At 43.4% G+C, this 19,235-nt stretch overlaps 1 protein-coding gene across 1 annotated transcript in view; it reads right to left on the bottom strand.

Annotated features, from left to right (window-relative positions):
- The window catches only part of NDUFA10 (NADH dehydrogenase (ubiquinone) 1 alpha subcomplex, 10, 42kDa), a 38,108-nt gene extending 19,126 nt beyond the window's left edge, over positions 1 to 18,982 (bottom strand). Inside the window, exons 1-7 of the mRNA XM_010150253.1 lie at positions 18,820 to 18,982; positions 18,014 to 18,229; positions 17,484 to 17,570; positions 14,242 to 14,363; positions 11,596 to 11,675; positions 7,857 to 7,911; positions 2,564 to 2,649 (exon numbers count right to left, since the gene is read on the bottom strand). Of these exons, the coding sequence (XP_010148555.1) occupies positions 2,564 to 2,649; positions 7,857 to 7,911; positions 11,596 to 11,675; positions 14,242 to 14,363; positions 17,484 to 17,570; positions 18,014 to 18,229; positions 18,820 to 18,934 (761 nt within the window). The 5' untranslated portion in view covers positions 18,935 to 18,982. The remainder of the gene's footprint in view (positions 1 to 2,563; positions 2,650 to 7,856; positions 7,912 to 11,595; positions 11,676 to 14,241; positions 14,364 to 17,483; positions 17,571 to 18,013; positions 18,230 to 18,819) is intronic.
- Between the last annotated feature and the right edge of the window lie 253 nt (positions 18,983 to 19,235).

Genomic DNA, 19,235 nt, shown 5'->3' on the forward strand with positions numbered 1-19,235 from the left:
CCACTCCTTCCGGCAGGAAAAGTTACTGTAGGCACGGGACAACTGCAAATCTGCAAGCTCTTCTCTACTTGGGCTGGGGGCGGGGAAGGAAAGCATCAGCTTTAACTTTCATAAACTGGCACTAGAGTCTGGCATTTGATGCTGCAGGATGCATTTCCAGCACGGAAGAAGGCAGCATGCTCCCTGCAGAGTTTGTTCTGTCCTTACGTGTTTGGCCCCTGTCCCGGCATGTTTTCATGAGTGAAGTTTGTGCAAGCTGTGATGGGAGACTCCCACCTGTTCTGCACTTCCAGAACATGAGAAAAGATGATGTCTAAACTCTACACGTTTCTATAGGAAGTTACAGGTGCTCCTCCCAGGCTGCCCAACACATTCCCTCATTCAACTGAGCAAAGAACAGGCAGAAAATTGGCACAGGGTTTGTTGTTACACATTCGAACAATGCCCTGATCCCCCAGCACCAAATGAAGACTCCAAGCAAACACCGAGCACATTCATCAGATGCTCTAATACAAGCGCTATCTGGACAGTGCTGTTCTGAAGGCAAGGGGAAAAAAAACAAACTCAAACCATAAGAACATTTAAGTTAGCAGTTTGTTGTACTCTAAGACCTTAAAACAGCCACAAGCTGCCAATAAAAGAAATAATTTCCTATTATCTACACTGACAAGAGCCTTGTACAATAGACCTTCTTACACTCCACCAGGGTTCAACGAAAAATTGAGTCCTTAACGTATAAAAATTATACTTTGTGGCTGTAGAAGGGTATAAACTACAACAGCTTACGACACCGCTCTTGAATTGTATGCCTTCCTTTAAATCCTTCCTACACTTTACGTAATAATCCTTTCCTTAATACCTGTACTAGAGTAAAGCTATGGGAAAGCAGGCAACCCAGCTGTATTTTCTTTCAGAGGATACCAGATGGTGGTGGTTTTGCCGGGTCTAAGTCACCAGACACTAGCCTCGTAATTACTACATGAAGAAATCTCTTCTTAGATACTCAAAAGTGCACCCAAGCTTGTTTCTCTTAGATGTCACCCAATGCTTGTCTTCTGCGTCTATCTTCATCCCTTAATAGAAGGGCCATCGAAAAGGAACATTAATATTAGGAGGCATTTGAAGTAACAGCACAGAAAAGTAGAATGTAAACAATATCAGAAGCCTGCAAAAAAGTTTAACTTACTGCTCTCCAATGCCTGTCACAAAGACAGAAATTCATTGACAGGTACTCAATTCTAAAAATCCCCATGTTTCCATTAACCTGTGAGATAACCAGAAATTAATATGGAAATTAGATAATTTTTAAATTTTCTTCTAAAAAGGTAGTAACTATACTGCACTTGCTACCTGCACGTTCAGTCTAAGATGAAGTTCTAGCAAACTGGGAAGCCTGTCTCACTTCAATGCAAGGTCCTCTCTATTAACAGCGTAGATATATTGTTTATAGAGTCACCCAGAGAACATCATCTTCACCAACATGACTTCAGAGTGTCACTCCAGATGCTTCATCTGTAACACGTGAATAAAAGTGTAGATCTCACTTCTTGACATGTATGTCAATGGTTCGGTGCAATGTATTTGGGGGATTGGAGGGCTGTCTCTCTTATCAGCATTGCTCTGGGGACATATGCAACCCCACCAGTAGCACTCCACAGATAGTCATGGAGTACTTGCAAAGAATCATTCTCATAAAATTTGATTCTATTCCAGCAAAGCACTTTCCACTGTCTGAGGTGGATCTCTTCACACCTAGACAGGCGAGGATCTTTAACAGCAACAGAAAGCCACCCTTAAACCGCTGTACTTTACAATGCCCCTTGTTACTATGGAGAACGAAGAGCAGAACTGCAAGACTTCATCCCATGAATTAGAATTAAAGCTTCTACTTCAGGTTATTTACTGGGAGTAAGGGCAAAGAAGGTAAAAAGGACTTCCTGAGCAGCCACCCAAATTTGCTTGTTTCCATTTCCCCAAGCTATACTCTGTCCCAGCAGCTTCTTGACTGCTGGAAAGATATTTAAAAGCACACAGCTTAAAGAAATTAGTCTGGTTTTAGAAAAAACCACTCTAAACACAGCCAATCTGAGCAGCACCACATACAAAACTTGCTACGAGGTTGCTGTGTCAACCAGCTTTGTTGACGAATGTCATGCTGCCAGGGCAGCAGGGAAACCACCACACCAAGTGCATAAATGCTCTCCTTTAAAATGAAACGCTTTTCTGCGATCACCCAGGAACAGAAGTGCTCAGAAAAAACACCTTCCTGAGGGCTACAGGTCACAGCATTTAGGAAATGCTTAGAGAGTTCCTGTGCTTTATTAATGGAATGGGATGTATTCAAAGTCTCTCGTCTAATCAATTAGCAGCAGCAAAATGCCAGACCGTATTACAGTGCCAAGCAGCAATTTCACAAAAGCCTGCTAGCACTGATGATTTCTGACAAAACAAACCCAAGTCAGAGTGGAAATATAAACATACTTTTAAAATCTCAAGGCTTTAACCATTTTCCCTGAGATCTGATGCTAAGTACTGTTCAGTTATGGGAAGGCATCATACTTACTAAAGTCTCAGATGATGGAAAGAAACATCATCCTGCTCCAGCCATGGCCCCTTGTCAAACTTCAGGTACTCAATGTCTTCGATTACCTGGAATCAGAAGATACAAATCACACTAAGAGGTGGTCTGATCAGAACACCAAAAAATCAATGAATACACCTCCAGAATCAATGAAATAATAAAAATCAAGTCACACACAGTAAAAAGGCTCCGCTGCTGAGCTTGTATTAACAATCCAAGTGTTCAGAGCTAACGTATCACCTCCCAGTCTTACTTCTGAAGGTCGTGGCACTGCCATGAGCACTGGGCAGACACACAGGGGTCATCTATAAAGTTCTGGTGCTTTCAGCTTCGGTGCCATCATCAGAGGCTGGCAGGCAGTAAATGAGGCAAAAGGTGCCTTATTTCTAAATTCCTACCTGATCCAATACACTCTTCCTCAACCTTCCAGTGGGGCTGAAAGGAAGCAAAGGCAGCACAACTACACCACTAAGGTACAATGAGGAGGAAACAGAAGTTAAGTTGAAATTTAACCTCCTTTTGTGGCAAACAAAAACTATCATGCGACATAGGAAACCTGGTTTGGGTTGTTGGTATTTTTTTTCCCCTTCAAAAAGGCTCAGTGGCATTCTAACTGAGACAGGTTGAGGAGCAATTGTGGCAATTGCCTCTTGATGTTGCTATGTTTGGGTCACATCACAAACCCAGGAGTGTGTCAGGCTGGAAAACTCAAACACACTTGAAGTAGCTGTACTGACAGAAGTCCAAAGGCTCAGAACTTCACGGGTCACCAGGACCTACCCATGCACGCATGCACCCCGAGCAGAAAGGAAAGGTGAAACTCAGCTCAGCACCTGGAACCATTCAAACAAGTAACACCAGCGCATCAAATCAGCATCCCTAAACTTATCAATCCCGATATCTGAGCTTCACTTTCAGCCTGGCTCCACCAGAAAACAGATCTTTGCTGGTCCAATGGGTAATTGCTTAACACGAGCCTGAGGTTATCATGCACGATTAACCAGATGTGAAGGAAACCTGCACTGGTGTCAGATGGATACACGCCAGGGTGGAGACAGTACTTGGAAGCAACTTGGGAAGAAGTGGATTGTTACAGCTCCAAACATCACTTTTCAGAGGTCTTTTCCAGAAGGAAAGGATAAAGCTATGAGGTCAGGACCAAAATCTTGATGACACATGTCTGTCCATTGACAACAAGTAAGCAGATGCCAGTAACAAAGTGAGTGATAAAATAATAAATGAAAAATGCTTGGGTTTTTTACAGTACATTAAATTCATTCTAATTATTCCCTGCAATCACAGCAAACACCAAGTCCCATCTATTACCACTTAAAAGGCAATAGCAAAGTGCTATTACAAAGCAGTTTCATCTATAAAGGTCCACTCTAACGGTATTATGGTTTTATGGTAGTGGCTTAGAGACACGACTGTGTGATCACTTTCCTTGCGGCATTTCTATTTCTTAAAGATTAATTTTGCTGATAAAGAATGAAAAAAAAATACGGCTGACATGACACCAAAGCATATTTAAAACTTTAAGCAAGTTTAGATGCTCTTTAACTGTTTTTTTGTGTCTTAGAGGCAAAGTTGGCAAGCCAGATACCGCAGCTGAAGGCACAGGAAACCTACATTTCACATAAAGAAAAAAGCTGATGACAAATTTACCTATTTCAGTCCTCAAAAAACACTACAGAAAACAGCACCACAGACACTCAGAACTTTACAGAATTGCCTACCAAACTGCTGTAACGTAACTCCTGAACATAAGCCTTCAATGATGTTAACAGGAAGAAAGTTGTATGCTAAGTTAGTTCAAATATCCATTATTTTCATTATTTGAAAGCTGAACCTCCACTGTACTTCCCATTAGCTACGCAAAATTACTTTTCTACTCCCCAGAAAAGCTTTGGAAACTCACCACTACAGCTGATGACAGGACTAATAATAGAGTTGCTAACAATAGGGCTCAGAGCATGGTGCGGGGAAAAAAAGAAATCTGTATCCAAATTAGTTTTGCACACTCTTATTAGCGTATCAGAAGGTATCTCCCCCAGCAGCTCAGTAACAATGGTGTCAGCCCTACTGAGCAGGCCAGAAGAACAGCTCCTTAATTTATAAGGGATGCCCTGGCAGCCTCTGGGAGTTAGCAGCAAATGAATGATTTAAACCTGCTTGCAGTCCAACATGTAATAATGTCCAGGAGAGAGCTGGTGTTGATATAGTGCAGAGCCTGGCAGGATTTGGAAAAAAACAGTTTCAGTAATGAGACCTTTCCATAATCTTCACAACTAGGCCAATCTGAACTGCTTCCCATGTTAAAGCTCGTTTCACACTGACCCGGCGAGCACTGTTGCTGAAGGGACTGCGGGAGCAGGAGGGAGCAGAAGGTAACACTGTTCTCATTCATATAATTTATGGGGCCAAAAACCCCAAACCCAGCTGCTTTGCCAGCTGACTTCTCCCTAATCTCCCTCCTCACAGCTTGTTTCTTTAAGCAAGAGATGGACACAAGGAGCAACACAGGCTACAACCCCACAGCATCCAGCCCACAGGTTGCAGGAAGGAGGTCAGCCCACACATGGCACCTACACCCGAAAAATTCCCTCCGGAGCGTTTCGCTGCTGCACCGGCAAAGGGCATGGCCAAGCTGGTCCTGTCAGCAGCCTCCCACCTTCATCAGCTTAGGCAGGCTGGTGACACTGAATAAAAGTGGTCCATAAATACAAAACAACATCTACAAGCACAGAGGAACTGAAACAATTTTTATTTCCGTTCTGCACACGCCCCCCCTTTTTTTTTTTAAAGCCCTGATGTTAAAAAAATTAACAACTGTAGATAACTTTTTATTCCCAGTTTTATCCTCATGTCAAAGCAGTTTGAAGCTCACTTCAGCACTTCCCTCCTTCAGCCACTACAACCAGTGTTAATTACAACATGAAACCCAGACTAATCTTTTTTAGAAAAATACCACAACTTAGAAATTACTTCTGCTTTTGAAGTTGTGCATGTCTGCCATGAGTAAATCAAAAATCAGACAAACAAGGTCATAAAAATTAAGCTCCCAAATCACATCACAAATAATCTGTAGATGGAAGCTGGCTAACAGGTAAACATCGCTACCTATCCACAGGATATACCTGCATAAACAAGCACCCTACAAGCCAAAATAAACCCCTCCTGCCAACACTTCTTTCCAAATTCAACTGTTTCATTCCAAAGGTAAACTGAATCTGAACAGAAGGGAGAAAAAAAAACCACTTTATTCTCTGAAGGGGAAAGAGCACCCGTCTCTGTAGCGAACATCTCACAATGAAAACGTGGTACCATCTCGCACTTGGACTTCAGAACAGTAATCCTTCCTCCAGTCCAGACTCGCCCAGCCTAATTAAGAACTACATCAGTGCATACTGACAACACAAGGCTGCCGAGCCTGGCAGGCTCTGCCCTTCAGCAGTAACAGCTTTAGACTGACTTCAAACCCTGATTTACAGGATTAAAATCAAATTTCTAGCAATGGGTTTTTATTACCAAGATAATGCAGGGAGGAAACAAACTGCTTTATTTTGACCACGTGGGCTCTTGCACAGAAAGTTAACCTGATCCCAGTCAAACCCAGTCCATGAGCCAGCGAGCACAGCAGTAGTGGGCTGCCTCCTGCAACACTTAGAAATATTAAAATATGCTTTTCTTAGAGTTGTTGCCTTTTTTTTTTTTTAACTTTACTGCTAGCCGAGGTTAAACCTCAGAGTCTTAGCCAGGCTTTCCCGTGTCACAATGGAAGTGCCCTCATGAAGCTACATGCAAACCTCTGCAGCGAGGGGCCTGCCACATGTCACATGTAGTGCAGGGTTGGGGACAGATGCTCATACACTGAAGCAAGTGTTTTCCTTTTCCATCCGATTTGGAAAAGCCCGTTAAGCTCTCTCTCCCTAACTTCTCCCCTTCGCCAAACTAGTAAGCTTTCCACCTCAAAGTGATCACCCTGCCACTCCCCAGCTGATTTAGGAATTAATCACATACTGTGCTGTAAAGGCCCAGACCCATTTCCTAAATCAAAAAGCAATAGAACCACCCTGGTATTTCTTTTCCGCTCTAACAGAGGGCAGCATTAAGAGGACTCTAGAAAAATTATCGGATCTTTCAAACAAGAAACACAGAGGATGAAAATTTTAAAATCAGCAAGACATATCTGAAAAGATACTTTTAGTGCAGCTGAGATCCTTACTGCAACTACAGAAGTCAAGGGAGCTTTGAGGGATTTGTGTAGCTTTCATCCCTAGAACTGAAGCAGTCCCACTACAAACCTATCCGAAAACATAAAAAGCTTGTTGCTCTTCCCAGCAGGGGGCAGCAGCTACAGCAAAAGTTAACAACGAGGAAGAAAAGGACTTGTTACCCCACTAGTACCTGCAAACGGCTATTACACCTACTCCAAAAAACACCACAGTGGAGAAGGAGGAAGCAGTCATCTCATCTTAATCCTGTCACATAAGAGATGGCTTATTTCGAGCCATGAGATGGCATTTTATCTGGCTTGGTCCAGGGCTAATGTCAAATGGCAACACCATTTGGAGAAGGAAAATTGAAGTTTAGATACCACATGCTAGCTCATACAGATTAATAACCCAGGGTTACAAAGCTTCTGACAGCTCTGGTTAAGCAGCTGTTTGCTATAACCAAATAATGGCTAGCTTTCAGAAAACAACAGCCATTTTACACCTGTGCACCAACCTGGATCACAAGAAGCTACACAACAGCAAAAGCCAACAGAGATATACCTTACACTGGTAGACAGAGTCTCAGCCGAGTGCTGAGATTTACCAATGCCATTAGTTCCCAAACTGAGCTATGCAGAGCCTTGCCCATCTCACCAGCCAAAAAGGGATGTTGACAGCAGCCAAACACAGCCCGGCAGGGACTCAGGGAATGCTGTTTCCATCTCCCTCAAGGGATTTGCTTGGAAAAACAAACCAAACCTGGAAACACCTGGCAGAAGTTACATCAGACAAAAGACACTAAGTTATTAGTGATAATCATGTGGGTTTGCTTGCAGACAGCCTGGTATCTTGGTAAAAGGGATGGGGGTGAGAGTTTATACTTTGACAAAATGACACTCATCTAAATATTCTAGTGCAGAGCCAGCCCAGATCCCTGCCATAGCAACACAAAATGCATTCAATAGTTTAATAAGTTTATTATCTAGGACAACATGTTCTCTTTACACTTCAGTCTTGGAAGTTTAGACAAAAAGTCAATATACACAACACACCCTTACCTTGTCCACATCTTCTGCCTCAGTTCCCACATAATGCAGAACTTCACTGGTCTCGCTGCAAAGAGGAAAGAAAACTGTAGTCCTCTAACAGAACTGCTCAACCCATCCTCTTACCCCCTCCTCCAAAACAAAGCCCACAGTTAAAAGGTACACAGAACCAGAATATTACAGTTTTTCAGAACGCTTAGAATTCTTGCGATAGAATTCCCATTAGACCTGGAAGTTGCTTCTTTCCTGGTGGAAAATGGTTTTGCAAGGGCAGATGGCCTGTGCTATCTACAAAGTTTCAGTTAAAAAAGAAACCTGACTTGCCATTTCTCTACTGTGGATATTTGCCCCAATTACAACTGCCCAATCTATTTGAAGCCAAGTGAAATTTTCAACCAGTCTAACCCAAAACTTCACAGACCTTCCTTTTTACAAGTCCATTAATACCCACGGGTAATGCTTAAGAGAAGAACACATTCATCCATCATTATGTACTAAGGCTGACCTAACTGAACCAGTACAATGCAGGCAGTGGGATCTGTAAGTATAAACCCATTCAAAACTGGCAATAGCTTCCTGGTCACAAGATTGCTTTCACAGAAAAGCCGCTTACAGAGCAGGGCCATGACAGCCACTCCTCCATGAACCCATTTCACTACTACATACGCACAGCCACCCCCAGTAACAGTCGCTCCTAAACATGCTCCAGCTGCCCTGGAAGGCCTTTCCTTTAGCCACCAAAAAGCTGAGAAAATTAAACAGATGCCCAATGCACACAGTATGTCAGACAGATAGCAAAGCTGGAGAGCTCGGAGAACACCAGGCAGACTTTTTGCTTAGTAGAAGCACTCCCAGGTTAAACCAGGATTAAGGCTGGCAATCTAAGTTGCTATAAGCGTTCACACTATCAACTTACAACTGCAGCAGTCCAAACTAGTTCCTGGCCTGCATTAACACTAGCTCTGGTAAAAAAGTTCATTTATAAAATACCTTTTATTCCTACTAACTCCTAAACTCTTGCAATCAGCCATCCCACTGCTGCTCCTAGTAGGGGGGCTACTTGAAGAGTTTGTTCTCAACTTGAGAACAAAGCAAACCTCCCAGGACTCTTCAGTCACAAAAGAAACTAAACGGCCTCCTTTTAAAAGGGAGCTTCTGTGACAGTTAGCACGGCACTCACATCTTCAGCATCAACTGTCAGCAACCAAAGGAAGAGGCCAGACTGCACCAGCGTCTTATACTGGCAATTGCATTAACAATGCAGAGCAAATCGCTTGATACTCCGCAGATTATTAGGACTTTCAATAAGAGAAAACAGCTGCTCAGTGGAAGCAGTAATAGATATGAAAGCGAACATTAGCAATCTCAGGGCTTTGGTCTAGGAAAAGAAGAATCAAACAAAACCCAAAAGCTGTCTGTTCAAAAATCACAAGGTAGTGCTTGCCACAGCACCGGGCTCACAAATTAAAAGGAATATTAAAAGACATTCATAAACACATCAGTCTAGAAAGGAAGCACCCGTTTTCAGAAAGCCAAATACTCACTATAAAACACACCAGTTCAAGCAGCATGAAGTTGCTCCAATGAAATGGAACAAGGTAACATGAATTTTGCTAAGTAACAAACTAGACTGTTATCCTACTCCATTTCAAGAAAAGCAAGAGAATGAGCAAACAAGCTTGGACATGTAGGCAGAAGTTTGTTCAACAGTCTATAACAACTCTTTTTAGTCTGTTTGAACCAGATTTTGGTCATCCTCAAGAGTTATGGAACCAAATGCTTCTTAGTCTGCCTAGAGACTAACAGCCAGGCACAAATATAGCTCACTGCATCGCTCTGCAAGCCAGCAAACAAACAGCTGAAGCTTCTGTGTATTTATCCAGTACACAAGCCACCAGTGAGGTCTAGAGATGTGCAAAACTGGTTTCACACATTCACAACTCCCCCACATCAAGGGGACAGAGCCATCCTTCTTCAGACTCGAGCACAAAGATCGATGTGACAAGCTCTTGTAAGCCCATCCTCCGATGAGGATGCCAACCAGGGGGTGTTTGCTCACCAAGCGTACTGACCACGTGCAGACAAAGGGGAACGAGTTGAAATCACAGCAGGACCAAGCCTAGGATTCAGCCTCACTAAACACCGCGGTACATTACCGGGCCTCCATTTGATCCAAAGAAGCAGCAGCATTTTTCTTCTCACCAGTAAATTCTAAACAGTTCTGCCCTCAGGGGGATGACAGTCCCAAGGCTTCCCACCCTCCCTTCTCCATCATTCCCATCTGAGCGCTGTGTGCTGGCCGCTAAGCTGTGGGGAACACACTGGGAGTCAGCTGACCATACATCACACCAACGACTTCTGCCCTGTATGAACGACAAGCTCAATACAAATTTCTTCGGTTCAGTTGCTGACAGTGCCATGACGCTGATTCACCCTGGGCAATGGAGCAAGAAAGCAAGGGGAAACAAGCTACAATACACCCGAAGATCTACTCGACTTAAACATAACTCAGCTTCGTGCTCACACCAAACCCTGCATGATTACAGATCATTTCCATGTAGAGTAGGCCTGGCTCAGTGAACTGCAAGAGTTTCCCTTCCAGAAAGCCATTTATGAGAAACCAAAGACTGCCTGTATTCACGTCTTTTGATTTTTAGGATGGTTTTGTTTTTGAGAGCGCTCTTTTATAAAGACTGAGATAGCTAGCAAACTAAGTCTCAAGTTCACAATGCACACATTTTGCTTCCCAGCTAAAGAAAGCCAGGTGAGCCCAGAGAACAGCACCTTTAGTTTCTCAGAGCAGGTAGCAGTTTAGTCTTTATTTACCAGCACCAACAAGTCCACCAAATCCTTTATAAATGTGGCAGGCATTTCGCTCCTGAGATGAGGAAACAATACTAGAAAAGGGAACAGTCCGTTACCTGAAAGCCTCTCTTCTTCCATAACACTATAAAGAAACTAGCCAAAGCTATGACAACTGAACGGAGTTCCTAAGAAGAAAAAAATTCCAAACTCTCCCAAAAGGCCTGAGAAAAGCTTATCTTGCACCACACTCCTCAGGTCACAGAAACACACAGCTATAGCTATGGAAGTTTGGACATCACGCCAAGGAAGCACCCCAACCCCTGCTGCGGTCTAACAGAAAGAGAAGCAAAGGATGTTGACACCAACCACATATAAAATACTGTCAGGAAGGGAGACAAAGATTGTTTTTGCAGAGCGAACAGAACAGATTTTTGGCTTTGCTCCTGAAGTGCTGAACTATGAAAGAGTTTATGCTTTCTTGTATCTGATTCCATGACTGTCACACTGCAATGCCCCATGACAGCAAGATGATAAAACATACTGCAGATCAGAGCTCATTAGCTTTGCAATATATCAGGTAGGTCAATTAATCAAATCCAATGAATTTACTAGTGTGCCACACTTCACCCACTCTGAATCTGTTAAGAGTGAAAAACACCCACTGCTTTATAAAGCTCACACTTTAAAAGACTTCATTTTTAATCTTCCAATATTCTAATGCCAGCATCAGGCTTCTGGGATGCCAGAGGTTAACTACACGCAAGTATGCATTGTTGTCCTGCCACAGCTGCAATACCCCACCATTAGGACATAGTTATTTACCACACAGCACAAGGAGGATTTCTCAGATGGCATGATTTTATTTGCTTATATTGGTAGAGATTTTAGGATTTGCATATGTTTTTTACTCAAAGACTTAAAAGAGAAATCATTTTGGTTTGCTAACCTGATCTCTGGTAAGAAGGTTTTCTTATAAGCATCCTCAATGTTCTGGAGATACGAAGGAGACACCTTTTTCTCATAGGGCTAAAAACAAACAGAAAACAAAGTTGTGAAATTGAGCTTTCTTTTCATACCAGCACAAATTCCAAGCTAAGCAGAAGGCGCTGCAACGCCATCTGCCAAGAGCTCACTCCTGTATTAGCAGTCAAACATCCAAGTGAAGCACATACACGTTAATGAAAGTTTCAAGAATTAAGACATTGGGAGTGTTTAGAATTTCTTACATGGTATTAACTATCTAGGGTACCCCAAGGAGTAAGTCAGTCTGCATTAACCACTGCTCTGCCCTGTACTAGCCTGTCTGTGGTTTTAATGACTAGCCATATAATTAAGATTCTCCTGATCTGCTAGTGAATCTAGAAAGAAAGGGAAAGGCAGATTCAGCAGAAGAATGTAAAAGTGAAAAAACTTCCTTACAACTTCTTTGTTTGTTAGAATTGTTTCATTTTCCCCGAGTCTCCATAAACCAAAAGAACAACCAACAACAATCAACAACCTCAAAAGATCACCTTGCTGAGGACCAATCAATCCTGGTGACCTGCCCATTCAAGGAAGCGATATATAACCATACAGAAAACAGAGGAAGACTGTCCAAGTCTGCCTTTCCAACAAGAGGGCCAACACACATCCGTTTCCACAGCTTCAGACAAGTCCATGGGCAACCATCCACTCCAACCACTGACTCCAAAAATCTTGCTTGGAAACTTCCCAGCTATCATGCCTGCTATTAAGCAGTTCATCTTCCACACAAAGAATTTAAATGCTCTATTTGCAAAATGCCAGGGATTCCTCTGATCTACCACACATTCTTCGAGTTCAACGCTAACATTAAATAACATTTCCTGCTTGAAACGTCCATCCAAGATGCCCATTATAGCGGAAGGATCTGTGTCCATGCTTCTTGGGCTCACTGGAGGCCTGTTCTTTTTCCAGTGTCCCACAACAGCAGCACACTGAATACCAAACACTCCAGTCATTGAGAAGGCAGAATTCCCCCAAAACACCATCCCCAAACAAGAGCTAGCGTTCAGCAGTGCCACTGTTCCAAGGAAGTTACACCAGCAATTCCTGCCAGTGGGTCTCAAAGTTGCCACCGACCTTTATGCTGACAAGGGCAACAGGTTCCCACGATACATTACGCTTCTAATTCTGTCACTGAAGTCACTAAAAACAAAAAAGCTATGTTTTTCCTATACAAAAGTATCTCATTCATTACAGCGCAGAGGCACGTTCAGTCATGGCCTAAACTGCCGGAGGGCAGAAGGGCAGTCACTGGACCAGCAGACTAAGCAGCTCAGGCCACACAGATCACGGAGCAGCAAGGGCAGCCTTCCATTCATGGCTTTGAAGTCGCTTCCCTCCGGCAATCAGCCGTCTCCCTCTTAAGTGAGCAGGAAGCCGCAAACCGAAATGCTACTAGCTCACCCTCATGCGCTAACATAGGTGCATGTGCTTCGAGAGAAGCAGGCATCGCCAAGCATCTAACAGACCTGAGAATTTCAGTAATAAATCAAAGTGTTCTTTGAATCTACCAGGCCTTCTGCAGTTAAATAGCTTTCTGCAATTAAATACTTCACTACAATTTCCCTTCGCCTTTAAACAAGGTATAAGATAAACATCATTTAATCCTCATGACACATCTGAGAAGAGTCACAAGCACATGTCCAAATACCACAGAACGGGGAAAAAGACGCACCAAAAATGTTATTTAAATCAGTCATTATACAAAAGAATCCTAGAACTTTTCTGATCCAAGACTATTTCAGTAACCCAGTAATCCAACATGCTGATGTAACAAAAGGTAATTTAAAAGAATGCTACAGAAGTAAATTTTACCAGCAGTCTCCATCCAAGACATCTCAGAGGGAAACTGCCACCCTCAAAGGGGTTTGAGTGCAAGTGAGAATCTCCTACAACTGTCACAGATCCACCACAGGTAAGAGGCACGTGTCACGAGCTCAGACTAGACTGAAGTAGGACTGGTGACATGAAGCAGCTGTATTTCTTATCTACTTTATATGTGGTGCGCCGGAAAGCACCCTGGATTTTGGAATAGCTACACAGAATCAGTTTTCAGTTTAAAATTGGTGGGTTTGCTGTGTTGACTTAAAAGCATCAAGCAGTAATTTTCTTGGTTTCAGTTTGAATTTGCTGATCAAAAGTGATTGCTAACATCAGAGCTCTGAGTCAACTAGGGAAGGTGGAGATGGCAAGAGCTAGCTGGGGCTTCTGCCACTCAGGAGCAGAGATAATCCCAGAGCATGCTGCAAGAAGCCTATCACCTGGACACAACTCCTGAAGCAGCACTTACAAAGGCTGTTTTTTAAGGGCAGGTGATTTTTACAGTTTCTCATTACAGAAATGACAGTATATCGATGCAGTCAAAAAGGTTGATGTTTGCTGTATTTTTTGTAAAAGCAAGCATACCAGAATATGCACAGAGTCATCACCAACACACAGTTCTTATGCCTGAGAGGATGAGAAGCTTTTCAGAAGCAGAATTCTGCAGCAAACTCCCCAGAACCTGCGCATAAGGACACTATTGAAACAAGCACTAACATGCAGTAATAGAGGCAAGAAATAAAATTACCTCGCCCTTCTCCTGAATCCTCTTCTGCACCTCTGGGACAGGTACGTCTACATAAATGACCAAGTGAGGCGGCAGGAATTCACAAATGCTGATCTCTTTGATCTCTTTGTAGTGATCAAGACCTGTATAAAACCAAAACCAAGCACAACGGAGAGCTAAAGGTAACCCAGCTGAAGACACACACGCGTTCCAAGTGAGGACACATGCAATAGGAACAGCATCAGAATTAAAACCTGTCAGTTAATGAACCTACAACCATCTCCAGTGTTTTTTCCTGCATTTGCTAAACACATTCTATTTGCAAATAAATCACATCCCCAATTTTGTATTTGTAGTCTCCTCTTCTTGGCTGATATAGCAAGTTCAGGGTAGGATTTCCCTCAAATAGGATTCAGGACATTTTTAGAATAAACTCTTCCAGAAACAAAGCAAAACACAATTAAACTAAGAAGATACAAGCACTGAGGTACAACAAGCTAACATATGAGTTACATCAAAGGTGGTCAGCTGAGGTAACCACTGGCCAGGGCTGCCTTCTGCCACAGACTCATACACAAAATGAATGGCCCCACCGACAGCATGGCAAAGGTGGCAATGTCAAGAAGACTTTGCAAAAAGTCTATTTCCCACCATCAGGAAGGCATTTGCCCTGTCCTCCAATCCATACACAACGTCATGCCAGGGTGAAGCATGTATTTTAAGAGGTTGCCATCCCAGCAGTGTCCCTCCTCACCATACTGGAGACATGCTCTGCACCACTGTTACTCAACAGCTCTGTGCTCAACGCAAGCAACAGCACACCTCCTCCTCAAAAACACAAGACCCCACTTCGGAAGACAGGGCTGGAGGACCTCACCTTCCCACACAAAGAAATACAGCTGGTAAGAGCTGATCAGCTCTGTGCAATTGGGTGGTTCTGCCACATCAATCACCTAAAGCATTTCTGAGCTGGCAATTAGGAAGCTTCACAGGTTCAGGGGAAGCATCTATTCAACATTTAATGCCAGGAATAGCACAGGCTCCATTTAAACCAGCTCAAGAGCAAGCTTTCCTCAGTAAGACTCACCAGCTTAGCCAGAAATCCAGCGTCAGGCTTTCAAATTCAAACCACTTGAGAAAATACGAAATCCTACCGTGCCTGGCAGCACAGTAAGCAGCCCCTCTAATCAAGACATTTGCTGTTTTAAGGATTTCAATACGATCCCTTATTTGTAGTTGGAAGTTTGTATTAAATATAAACTGTGGGTTGCTGGGCTTTGTTTGCCTCACCAACGCAGAGCAGTAAGACAGTTCGTTATAACCAGCTCTCAAAATCATTCAGCAAGAAGTGGCAATTTACAGTGGGTGTTAAAAAACAAATACACACCTCCTAAGTCTAACCCAAATCAAACAAGACAGCAGAAACAAGGCAGCCAGGGAAACAATTACCTTCATCTCAGGAGTAGCCAAAATGACAGATTTGCTACAAGTGGCAGAAACAAGAATTTCGATAGCAATTTACTAAGGGGGCAGCTGATGACTGGGCTTTACAGCTGTTTTCTCCAGGCTTTCAAACATTTCTGCAGCTCTAAATTTGCATATTTTGGCTGTAGCTGGTCTCCTACACACGTCACAACTGCTCCATTCCTAGCCAAGGGATGGAGTCTCCACGAGCCTGCCCACAAGGCACCAACACAGTAACAATGCTCAGGAGCTCAGTGCCCATGACCCTGAACCACAGAATTGTTGAACATCTACAGTTCAGCTGGTTCAAGCACGCTGCTCAGAGTGGGGTCAGCTAGGACAGCGTCCCACAGTGTTCTCACCGTCTCCAGGACAGAGATCCCACAGCCTCCCCAGGCAATCTGCTCCAGGGTTTCACTACCTTCACAGTAGAAAAGGGTTTTTTCTTATAAATTGAACTTTTTATTTCAATTTGTGCCCTTTGCCTTTTGTCCTCTCACTGGGCGCCACTGAAAAAAGGCTGGTAGCATCCAATACTCCTCCCCATCAAGTATTTGTACACATAAATACCATCAGGTTATTTATACACATCGCCTGAGGCTCCTCTTCTCCAGGCCAAAAAAAAACACCCCACCCATCTCTCAGCCTCTCCTCACACACTGGATGCTCTAGCTTTCAGTGACCTTTGCAGCCCCTTCTTAGACTCACTCCAGCAAGTTCACATCTCTCTTCAGCTGACAGCCCAGAACTGGGCATAGTACACCAGATTTGGTGACCACCTCCCTTCACCTGTTGAAAACACTCTACTTCATGCAGCACTTGGGGTGCTGGTGGCATCATTTGCTGCAAAGGCACACTGCTGGTTCACATCCCACCTGGTGCCCATCAGCACCCCCAGCTCCTCCTCTGCAAACCTACTTTTGAGGCAGTTGGCTCCCAGCATACAGAAATGCCTGCAGTTATTCCTTCCCAGGTGCAGGACTTGGCATTCCCTTCAGTGGCACTTCATGAGATTACCATCCAACCTCTCCTCCAGCTGGTCCAGATTCCTCTGAATAGCACCAAAACCCTGTGGTGTGTCAACCACTCCCCTCCCAATTTCGCATCACCTGCAGATCTGCTGAGGCACTGAAAGCCTTGCTTAAGAGAAACAATATCCATTGCTCTCCACTGAGATAGCTTTCTTTGAGGAGCTGACTATCAGGTGCTTAAGCGTGATTTCCTTTACATAAAACTACGACAACTATTACGAATCACCTTCACATCTTCATATGTTTGGAAATGGCTCCCAGGAGGATTTACTCCGTCACCTTCCCACAGCTCAAGCGAACGTTGACTGGCCTGTAGCTTCCTGGACCTTCCTTCTTGAGTACAAGAGCAAGATTCAAAAGGGATCTGGCCATTTAAGGCAAATAGGCCGAACCCTGCTGACCCATTATGTACTTCCCACCTAATGCTGCAAGATCAAGGCCTGCCTGAAGAACCTTCAGCATGCTCACTCACATTTCCAGGAATTACAGGAGTCTCTGGCTGACAGGGCATAGGCAATAAACACAGTATATGTTCTTTAACATATAGGCAGAACCAAAGTCTTGAAGAAAGACTGGGAAGTCTCATGGACTGAGGTTGGTTCTTAATGCACAGAACAGCAAGATGCCAAGCGCTCTAGGAACAACTCTGAACAATCACAGGAGTCCACCTTCCAAGCAGGCTTTCTGTGTTTCCTTTTTAAAAGGTAAACCACCACACTTCTGACAGATTATGGCAAAACAACTTCCTTTTGCGTGCAAGTAACTTACATCGTTTGTGGATATAGCCTTCTTTAAACATTGCATCCAGAAACACAAAGTCGCTGTAGGGAGAGCGCTCCATCACCACGCCTTGGCCTGCAATTGAAAGCAAGTTCCAGTCAACAAGGCTCAAAGAGACTGCTGGCACTTAAAATTAAAGACAGTACTGCTCTTACAGTCCATTTTCTGAATGCTTTGCTCAGGCATTTACAATAAAACACAAGAGCAAGGTTTTGGCTTGCACAAACGTACCAGATGCGTGCCGGACACGCCTGTCTCACCCATATATTCCCCTGCTGTGCCTATCACCATGGTAGCTAAATGCTAATGTATTTAAGGAGTTCACTTATATTTGTGTCTGAGACTTCCTGGCATTCACATCTTTTCAGCTTTTTTGGAAAACATCTATTAAAGCACAAGCAACCAGTAAATTATCATTTCAAAAGGCAGATGCTAGCAAAGCACTTCAGAACAGCTTACTCACAATTTACACTCATATGTTGATCTAGAAAGGATATCTGTGGGCTGTGAAATCTAACCTGTGCTCAGCAGATGCTCCAGCGCATCAGCATACTGTAACACGCGGTTACCGAACAGCCAAGCCTGCAGTCGATACGAATGTCCATCCGGGCATTTCGGATCATTGTAAAACCTCTCTAGGTTACAGAAGCCGTTAAATTTCTCAGGCAGCAGCGTTCCATCTGCTGTGATTCTGTCTAGGTAATGGATGTCTGCTTCTGGGAAATATTTCATCCCTGGCAAAAAAGAAACCCACAACAGAACACCAATCAAAATAGTAAGTTTGGATCATTTACAGTAAACATCTATTCAGCTCATTTAAATATATAACTCTCCATTAAACAGCTCTTGAAAACAGCACAAAATCCTTTGGTCCATCACATCAGAGGGCAGACAAACCCTAATCTGAAGCATTGCCACCCTTCACCACCCCAGTGAGAGCTGAGCTATCGTCGTAAGCTGAATCTTTTTGCCATCAATCCTCTCATCACCTTGATGCTCTGGGTACCCCCATGCAGAAAATCCTACCTCTCAAAAGTGGAGCTCAGTGAGCAAAGTGACTTCATCAGAACTGAAGCTTCATTCACAACACATCATGCTTACACAAGTATCCTGCAGATATGACAAGTGTCCCGTCCTCATCTCACCCCTCAGCAACATTTTATTCTCCCCTTACCCATAAGCCCTCCACATTAACTGCAGCACTGCTTAACTAGTAATTTGCTAGTCAAGAATTGCTGGCTTGGTGAACTTTCTGAACACAAGAATCACAAACACACTGTTAAAGTCTACTAACTATTACAGAAATAGGGAAAGTAAGATGTACCTAGCTTTTCTGCTATTTGTTGTGCAAGCTTGCCCTTCCCAGAAGATAAGTTTCCCTCCACTGTAAAGACTTTGCTATATTCAGAGAACTTTTTTGTACTTCTGTCTCCCAACATATAAGCCAGCCAACCATACTCCAAATTCTGCTTTGGGCTGATATGAATTCTTGCCTGAAAGAAAACATAACAAAATTAATATATTTTGGTTTCCTCAGCAGAATGCAGCATCCCCAAAAAGCAGCTTGTTCAGACCTCCTGCACACACACGCTACGCAGCCATACAGCTAAACGGAGGGAATTCCCATACAGTAGTTAGCGCTGCCATTTCAGCTCAGCCACTCCAGCAGTATTTAGGCTGAGAAGCTGTTTACAAAATACAAGACTGAGAAGACGGAACCCACTGCACAGTTTCTCAGTG

Source organism: Eurypyga helias, unplaced genomic scaffold (genome assembly GCF_000690775.1).
Source record: "Eurypyga helias isolate BGI_N326 unplaced genomic scaffold, ASM69077v1 scaffold20794, whole genome shotgun sequence".
Lineage (NCBI taxonomy): Eukaryota > Metazoa > Chordata > Aves > Eurypygiformes > Eurypygidae > Eurypyga > Eurypyga helias.